The 9,688-nt window shown below is 31.7% G+C and overlaps 1 protein-coding gene across 4 annotated transcripts in view; it reads right to left on the bottom strand.

The window, feature by feature from the left end:
* LOC134258449 (semaphorin-2A-like) overlaps positions 1-9,688 on the bottom strand; it is a 52,349-nt gene that overhangs the window by 17,478 nt on the left and 25,183 nt on the right. For all 4 annotated transcript variants that reach the window (XM_062741009.1, XM_062741012.1, XM_062741011.1 and 1 more), the window contains exons 9-15: positions 9,499-9,620; positions 9,292-9,400; positions 8,851-8,902; positions 8,432-8,585; positions 7,036-7,228; positions 6,645-6,757; positions 5,349-5,500 (exon numbers count right to left, since the gene is read on the bottom strand). In XM_062741009.1, coding sequence (XP_062596993.1) covers positions 5,349-5,500; positions 6,645-6,757; positions 7,036-7,228; positions 8,432-8,585; positions 8,851-8,902; positions 9,292-9,400; positions 9,499-9,620 — 895 coding nt within the window. The remainder of the gene's footprint in view (positions 1-5,348; positions 5,501-6,644; positions 6,758-7,035; positions 7,229-8,431; positions 8,586-8,850; positions 8,903-9,291; positions 9,401-9,498; positions 9,621-9,688) is intronic.

The following is a 9,688-nucleotide window of genomic DNA, read 5'->3' as shown; positions in this document are numbered from 1 at the left end:
TTTGATTGAAATAAAAGTCTATGATAACATGGTAAACACTCTTTCCTAGATCTTGCACTGGCTCATGGGTCATCACAAGTATAACTAATAATTACCCAGATTATGAGAATATATTGAGTTTTTAAGGTTTATGTAATGTGTTTTTATGCCTTAGTATGTACTTTCCCTCAATAAAAAAAATATATAATCAAACTATGTTATTTTCATTTATTTTTAAGATAAATTTAGTTGATATGCTGCTTATAAAAAATTACAAATATTCATAGCTCAGTGTTCAATATTTAAAATTTGAATATTTCACATAGATTTGTCACATACATGGATCACATAGAAAAATCTGAGACTTTTAAAAAAACATGTAAGTGTGGATATTTCAGCCTGATTTTTTAACCTATTGGCATGTTTAAAATAACTATTGATTAGTAAGTTCACAATTGGTCATGTAGATATTTTAGCATATCCTATTCAAATTTGGTTTAGTCAGTCCATCCTGATTGGTGGGGCCATATGGCCATCTTTTTAAAAAACTGGTTGCCTTCTCCGGACCAACTGCCTAATTATTGTCCCACTCTAATTTTTTTTCTATTCATTCAGAAATTAGATTTTGGGCATTCAAAGGATTAATTTTGAAATTTGCTTGAAAAAAAAGAATTTTCTCACCAAGTTTATACCGACATAATTATATGATTTTTTTCTTTAATTCTGAATCAAGATAGGACAATCAAACTTTTGAAAGTTGGCCAAAGGTTTTTTTTTATTATTATTATTTGACGTTACAAAATCCTTAGAAATTATCTTTTGAACAGTTCGAATAGTGCAACCAAGTTAAAGTATCAAGTGAGATATAGCAAATTAATTGTATGTTCATGATGAAATTTAGGACACTGAAGTTTGGAAATTGCCTGGAATGTTTTTTAAAGGTAAAATAAAGACCGACATAATACTGTGCGTACTTAGTACACCCGTATATAGTGTTTTTTTTAAAATAGTGTTATTTAGTTCTGATCTAAAACTAAGACACTTCCTTTTTTTCTTTTTAAAACATGAATGTTTATATATACACATGCAAGTGACCATACTCACAAATGGCTAAAATAAAATGCCAGTTGTGAAGTATTTGTCAAATACTCTTACAATCAACAATGCCTTTTCAAGGAACTTATAACTGTCAGGGGGGAAACTAAAATGTGATGGCACATTGGGTTTAAGTTTTTAGGAGGTACACTGAAAAAAAAAATAACTGGTGAAAGTCACTGGGAAGATTAGTAAATTTACTGTCCATACAATCACTACCTCAAAAGTAGTTTTACTAGGTATTGGGTAGATTTACTGGATAATGTTAGTAAATCTAAGAATTTATAAGTAACTTTCACTAGGTATCTAAGTATCTTTACGACCATCACTCAACTTTTCACTACCTTAGCTAGGTACACAGAGTGATTACTAATCACGACGAACGCTTTACTAGGCACACTAGTTAAATCAACTAGGTAATTCTCTCAGAGTACGGATTTGGGGTTTGGGCTGTAAGACTTGACCTCCTCTGGCATTTTGAAAACATTTAATTTTTATAGTTGCCTGTTGTTATAATTGTTATCCTCAGATCTCATCCCCCCCCAAAAAAAAATCACATACCCAGCAAAATAGATTTGTTTACACTTTATTAAAAAAGAATTCATTCATTTAATAATATATTATTTATTTGTTTATTTATTTTCAATTAAACATAATGAACATGTCCTTGGACATTTTGGAAGACGAACTTTTCTGGGCCTAAAAATAGTAACCCTCCTGCACTCTCTTAAAATACGGAGTTGATTTATTTAGTATGTATAAGTATTTAATATGTATAAGTATTTAATATGTATAAGTATTTAGTATGTATAAGCCCTAAAATGATAGTTGATTCAGTTATGTATAAGCCCTATATATATATGTACACGATCGTCCTACCCCTAAATCACCACAGACCCTGCAAAATATTTTTTTCCCATTTTATTTTAATATAATTTATATTTCGCTTGTTTAAAGAAAGCATAATAAATTACATATTACCTGTCACTGAATATTGGGAAGTCGTTTTAAGGCCTAACCCCCCTCCCCATTGTCTATCACCCCTTAAAATATAGATTGATCATGTTGATTCATTATGTTTAAACCAAAAATAAAATACCTGATTTTTTTCTTCAGTTATTTCACTGTTTCAAGACATAATAGATAAGAGTGTATGATTTTTTTGTTACCTCTCAGTACCCCCAGTGGAGTTGTGGAGTAAAGCGTTTTTTTTTATTAAATAAATTATTATTTTTATCCATGAACTTGATTAAAAGAGTTACATAAAGAATTTTACAGAAAATATCTTGGAAATAAATGATTTGTTCTTTATTAGCCCCCCCCCCCCCCCCCCCCCCCCCCCCCCCCCCCCCGAGTACACAGTCGTCCCCTTAAGGTGATTGAATCAATTTGTTAAGAATAAGCATATAAATTTGGATCATAAAACACTTTTCGGGAGGGGTGTACAGCATGAATTGTTTACGTTAGAAGAAATAAACGTGTGAATGAACAATTCGGAAATAAAAGAGTTACACCGGAACATTTCTTTAGAGTAAAAATTTGGCGCATGCGCTTTCTTCTTTCCGGAATGAATCTAACCCGTCCCCGAGAAAAATCCCAAAACAAGACTACCAGTGATTACATTGGTTACGATAAATTAATCAACATCCCTGCCATGAAAAAGGAGATACAGCTTTTAAGAATTAGATGAAAACATTTGACATAGTCTTTAAAAGCACAGAAGCTCACAACTTTATCAATAAAGTCAATAGAAATCACTCAATTGACCAAGCCATGTGGCACATCTCTACTTTCGTTTTCGATCATCGCGGGAAATCTGATTTATATAACGAAAGATAGGAACTTGTTTTAGATCTAGATTAAACCATGTCATCAATTGTTTTGTTTAAAAACTGAATGAACATTCAGAATTATTGCTTCTAGGCTATATCAGCAAAGATCACTCTTCAAAAGGCTAAGTAAAGCAGCCAATCCAAGCAAAATGATGAGCATAAAAAATATTTGAATTTGTAAAATTTATGTCAAACTTAAGGTGTTTCTGTCTTCTTCTTTGCTGTTGATATTTAAGATTAATAAGTATAGGTACCTGATTTCATTTAAGGCTTATAATATACATGTATATTACATGAAAGATATCGATAATCCAAGCGTTAAACAACACGCGCGCAATGCTACCGCTTTTGAGGTCCAAATCTCCCTATTTTTCATCACAATAGGTTAACATGTATGAAATATGGCAAATTGTTTAGTCAGCACTTGCTCTTTCGTTCCAGTGAATATGGTTTATTTTATAGAGAGTGTTAATTATACCAAGCCAAAACATTAAAATATATTGTTAGTATGAAAATGCTCATAATAAACAGAATAACACCTCTCCCTATAATAAATCATACATGATATGAAAGGATATGGTACCTTTAATGCATTTTGTTGTTTTGGGATTGTAATGATACTTCTATTGTCAGTTAAGCATTGTCTTTAAATTATACCTAATTTTAAAAGAATGTTGGTGCCCATTACCAATTAGTATTTAGTTTAATTAATATATTGTAGTACACATGTATATTCCAGTTGATGGGGAAATGTTCCAGAATTTTTTAATAGTATTCTTGATATGTTAAATTTATTTTACAAATAAACATTGCTTTTAATTAGAAAAACTTTGTTTTACACAATGAAAATAAACACAATATCTTTACCAATAAAGTCAGGGTATGAAAATGGACCAATTGCTACCATACTTAAGAACTCCTTTAAAAAGAAAAGTGAAGCAAAAATTTCTCTTAAGTTTATGTAATCGCATTTGAAAGAAAGATATGATAGTTATACAAGCTTAGGATACAAATATTTTAGATATAAATTTGAATCATGGACACACTTACATGAAAATGTAAAATGATGATGACAGATCATTTAAGGATTTACCCATTATCATGCTCTTTTCCAATAAAACTGAGTCCATTATTTGAACCACTACCTGCATGCTTCATGCTTTTAAATATAATCAACAAACAAATATTTAAGAAAGAAATAAGAAAAAGAATAAACTAAATATCCTTTCATAAAAAGATTCCTTAGCAGATGATATGGAAAAGTTCATCATGTTTTAGTTAAAAAAATGTTTCCTCTTCTTTTATTGATGCCTAGTAATTATCTTTTTAAAGATTTGCCTACTTTTTGCATTTTGTGTAAGTATCCTTATAAAACACTGCTGGGAACAAAGATTTTAAACAGGGCTTTATGGTCAGCACATACATCAAAAAAGATCTTTGACTTCACAACATCTAACACTATTTTTCCATCTCTCCAAACCAATTATTTAGTTTTAATTGTTTGTGACCTATTTTAATACAGAACTCTAACTTCAAGCCAAGCTAAATCATAGTACATGTACAGTGGACCCTAAAAAACGACTCGCCTAAATTTTGAACATCATATTATGACGAGTATATCAAAATTTTTTTGCCATTTAGCTTGTTTACCTGGAGGCTATAGATATACTGACACTGCTTCACATTTTGGGGGACAAATTGATTATCAATTAAGATCAAACAAGTAAATCTTAATTAATGCACTTATACAAACACCTGTTCCTCGTTAATGGGATGCATGATCCTTCTGATTATGGCTTGAAAAGTGGGAGGGTATATAGTATATCCGTTTTTCCATCTGTTCGACCCTTTCTTCTTTTACAGCAGTAAAAATTACCCGTTATACGCAACTTTTCCTCTCATACCACTGAAGGAAATTTAATGAAACTTTCACAGAATCTTCATTACATATTGCCATTGTGCACCTCTTTTGGATTTTCCAGAGCAAAACATGGTCACTGCCATTATATTCATATGGATGGCACATGTAGTGAGCTCATTGCTCACAGTACCTTTATTGTGATTAAAATGTATATTTCTACTTTAACAGCTGTCTCTTAGTTTGCAATTTATACTTGGTTCAAAATTGTTTATATATATACATATGACACAATATCTTATCTGGGGATAATGTCTAAGGGTTTTGAAAATCAGATTAATTAATATTATGAAACCCTGTTGTTGTTTCAACGAGATTGACATTTAAGTTTATTCTGGGATTTTTTTTAATTATGTGTTACGGTTATCATTGGTTTAAACCATCCTATATAATTCATGCAAAAATTAGTTTATTTACATTCTCTTAAAATTCTAAATAAACATGCATCATAAAACATCAACCATCTAACTAAAAAGAAAATAAACATTTCTACAAATAAGAATTTGATCAGATAATATTCTTACGATTTTTCCTTTTTACAACAAGTTCCAGAAAAATTGCCTTTCCAGCTGCAGTATGGGTCATTGAGACAAGCGTCAATTTTCTTGTACTTGTCACAGATGATGACTTTAAACTGTTTAACCATGGAGACAGTGCTGATATAGACCTCATCATTCTGTGAAACAAAAACAGAACCTCAATTGTTAGTACGTTTAATAATGTCATCGAAACCAACAGAACCTCAATTGTTAGTATGTTAACAATGTATAGTTGATGAATAAATCAGAAGTACAAAGACAATGTGTTCAGGCCCTGACTTAATAGACATAATCTATATCTCCTTAACACCTGTACTTTGTGTCAGTGACTAGATATTTTCATCTTATTTGACGAACTGTTAGAGCAAGAATGTTATGAAACATGTTTCTCAGACAAACAGAGAGAGAGAGAGAGAGAGAGAGAGAGAGAGATAGATGAAAAAGTAATCTCTAAATAAATGAGTCTCTGCTAATGAAATAAATGAGTCTCTGCTGATGAATTAAATGAGTCTTTAATGATGAAATAAATGAGCCTCTGCTGATGAAATAAATGAGTCTCTGCTAATGAAATAAATGAGTCTTTGATGGTGAAATAAATGAGTCTTTGATGATGAAATAAATGAGTCTCTGCTGATGAAATACATGAGTCTTTGATGATGAAATGAATGAGTCTTTAATGATGAAATAAATGAGCCTCTGCTGATGAAATAAATGAGTCTCTGCTAATGACATAAATGAGTCTCTGCTAATGACATAAATATGAAATAAATGAATCTCTGCTATGAAATACATATAAATGAATGAGTCTTTAATGATGAAATACATGAGTCTCTGATGATGAAATAAATGAGTCTCTGCTGATGAAATAAATGAGTGTTTGATGATGAAATAAATGAGTCTCTGATGATGAAATAAATGAGCCTCTGCTGATGAAATAAATGAGTCTCTGCTGATGAAATGAATGAGTCTTTAATGATGAAATAAATGAGTCTCTGCTGATGAAATAAATGAGTGTTTGATGATGAAATAAATGAGTCTCTGATGATGAAATAAATGAGCCTCTGCTGATGAAATAAATGAGTCTCTGCTGATGAAATAAATGAGCCTTTGATGATGAAATAAATGAGTTTGATGATGAAATCTTGATGAAGGAAACAAGTCAGTCCAGTGTAGGAGAGGAAGCCTCAATCATTCTAGTTTCTGCTTTGAGCTAATACTTTTGTATTCAGAATATTTCTTAATCCCTAGTGTCTCTTGACACTAAATTGTTGTATTGCTTACATAGAATTTCATGTCCCAGATGACTTCTGATTTAGGTAATGGTGAGAATACTGTAGATATGGCCTGCTTTTTGCCATTATCCCAGGAATGAATCTTGTACACTTCTCCTGTATCTGAGAAGAAAACACAAATTTTAAACCACTTTAGGCATCAGTAGGAGATCCTTCTTTATTTAAAATAAATTTCTTTAACTTCATCTTTATTTCACTGTTTGGAAAAGTTGATTTTCGAATTATATATAGAAATGTATATCATATACGATAAAATACAGAGCAATAAAGGTTACAGGTGCCTACATTCAAGATCTGATACTACAGGTGATCAATTTTAGCATATTGACTACCTGGTACAGTATTTTTCTGCATGTCATGTTGTTACTATATAAACTTACTTGAGGCAGCGTAGAGAATGAGGGACCCTCCCTGACGACTTCGTTCTTTATCCACTTGAAGGACATGCATCTGGATGCCATCCATAAAGACCAGGGGTTTGTTCCCTTGTTGTTGAACTGGAGCATCCTTAAGAGGATACTCCATCATAAAATTCTCCTCAACATCCTTAAGGCTCTTTGAATCGTTGATACACTGTAAGCAAATATAAATAGGGATTATTTCGCAATTGATGTGAGAGGAGAAAGAAAGAGTTGACTGCTTCAAAAACATACAGTGAGTCCTAAATGTTTCATTAAGCCTGAGTTATTGATACATACAGTGAGAACTAAATGTTTCATTAAGTCTGAGTTATTGATACTGTATAGCAGGTTAAAATCGCGGTCGGAAAAGATAGCGATTTGTTCAATTTTCAGCAAATCGCGGTCGTTTGAATTCGCGGAAAGGAAAAAAACCATACATTTTTTAAATACTACTTGCAAGCATTTTTCTTTAGGTATATATTGTGTGAGCCTTTATTTTCAGTCTCTATCTTACGAAAGTCTGTTCTTGTATATCGCGCATATCAGACAGGAGAGGCAAGTCTATACATTGTGTCAATTTTGAGCCCGATTAAATAATAACGAAACACTGGGCTGATCCCGATTTGAAGTCAAAATAATGTTATGCATTCAGAATATTTTTTATTTCCGAGGCCAAATAAAAAATAAATAGTAGTCAAATTGTTGAAAATTTAATCATATAATTGAAATTAATTAATTGTCTTTATAATTACCCTGTTTACTTCGCAAGTGCCTTGATTAAAGGTAATGACTGAGTGATACACATGGGTGAAATTATACAAGCTTGTTTAATTAAATAATTACATTGCACGTCTACTAGATGGCAAACTACCGTAATTGTTAGGTATAGAAATTAATTTAACAATTAATAAGCTTTACAAAACACCAACAACTACGTGTTTGTATACACTCTCATCTAATCACAGATGATAAAAAAGTTTCAGTTTACCCTTATAAATCTTTTCAAGAATTATTCACTATACGTTGAATTCGCGGAATTTCTTTTTCCGCGAATATAGCGAATATTAACTCCACGAGTTAATTTTCTGCTGTACAGTATATATACAGTGAGACCTAAATGTTTCATTAAGTCTGAGTTATTGATACATACAGTGAGAACTAAATGTTTCATTAAGCCTGAGTTATAGATACATACAGTGAGAACTAAATGTTTCATTAAGCCTGAGTTATTGATACATACAGTGAGAACTAAATGTTTCATTAAGTCTGAGTTATTGATACATACAGTGAGACCTAAATGTTTCATTAAGCCTGAGTTATTGATACATACAGTGAGAACTAAATGTTTCATTATGTCTGAGTTATTGATACTAACCTTCCCTGGCTCACTTTTATCGGGGATTTTACTGGCAGGGAGGGGGGTCCAGATGGAGTTTGTAGTCTCCCGGTACTTATACACCCGGTCAGCAAACCTGTCCTTGACCGAGTCCACCGTAAAGGCACAGATGGCAGAACCAGATGACCCATTCCTGAAACAATACAGAAAATCATATCAGAACCTCACAACACCGACAACCTCTTCATAGTTCACAATCACACTTTCAAAATTCATTCCACTTTAATTTCTGCTGAAAACACCCATAAAAAACATGTGTAGCTATTGTTACTATATATAGACTTATACACATGTAGCAGCATGTTTAGCTGTTATTTTTATCTTCAGACTTAAAACAGCACATGAAGCTGTTGTTACTGTCTATATGCACACATCACTTATATCAATGTCATACTTACACAGAGGAGATAAACAATCCGTAGAATGTATTATTCACCAATTGTACATCCTCTAGATAATAAAAAATTGAATTTCATATTTCTCAAAAAACATTTTTTGGGGGGACATATACAAAAAAAGCAAAGAATAAACTAGATCACCTGTCTGCTCTTCTTTAATCACAAACTTTATGTTTCCTATTACAATCATGCAATACTGGTATTTACATTTAAAATTCACATGCAAAAATAAAATGAAGAATTCTTTTCAGAATCCATCACATACAAAAGCACAAAAGAATGTTTTTTTTTATACTTCTAAATGAATAATCTTTTTCACAAGCAACTTTAAACATGTATGTTATTATGCAAGCAAATGCAAATAATTCTATCAAGGGAGTGTATTTATTGCAATATTAAGGGATAATTGCAGGACAATTACAACATTTGTTATAAACTTACGAATTAAATCAAAATAGAATGGGAATGACCCGGGTAAGGAGCAGTTAAGTCGCGCTTTCTGATACGTCGTCCATTTGTTGACAAGTAAGCTACTTCCACCTAGGTCTTTCTACAACGTAAAAATTATCACAAACATTAAATGTAACTTTTAATTTTTATTTATTTTTATGATTTTTCCGCGTTGTTACGGTTGAATATGTGGCTTACCTTACAAACCCTTGCTACTCTTGAGACCATTTTCTTCATGAAATTTGTGTACTCCAGAGCAATTTCACGGAAGAAAAAGTAAACATCTTCCCCAACATCAAAGGAGGCAACAAACTGGGGCTCTACAACAGTAGAGAAAAAAATTATCTCAAAACAAATTACTTTTTAATACAAACTAATAAAATTTTGC

This window comes from Saccostrea cucullata, unplaced genomic scaffold (assembly GCF_032062105.1).
Source record: "Saccostrea cucullata isolate Sc308-1 unplaced genomic scaffold, CSIRO_AGI_Scuc_v1 ctg4, whole genome shotgun sequence".
NCBI classification, from domain to species: domain Eukaryota; kingdom Metazoa; phylum Mollusca; class Bivalvia; order Ostreida; family Ostreidae; genus Saccostrea; species Saccostrea cuccullata.
The sequence above is the reverse complement of the archived record's forward strand: the minus strand, read 5'-3'. Positions and strand labels throughout refer to the sequence as shown.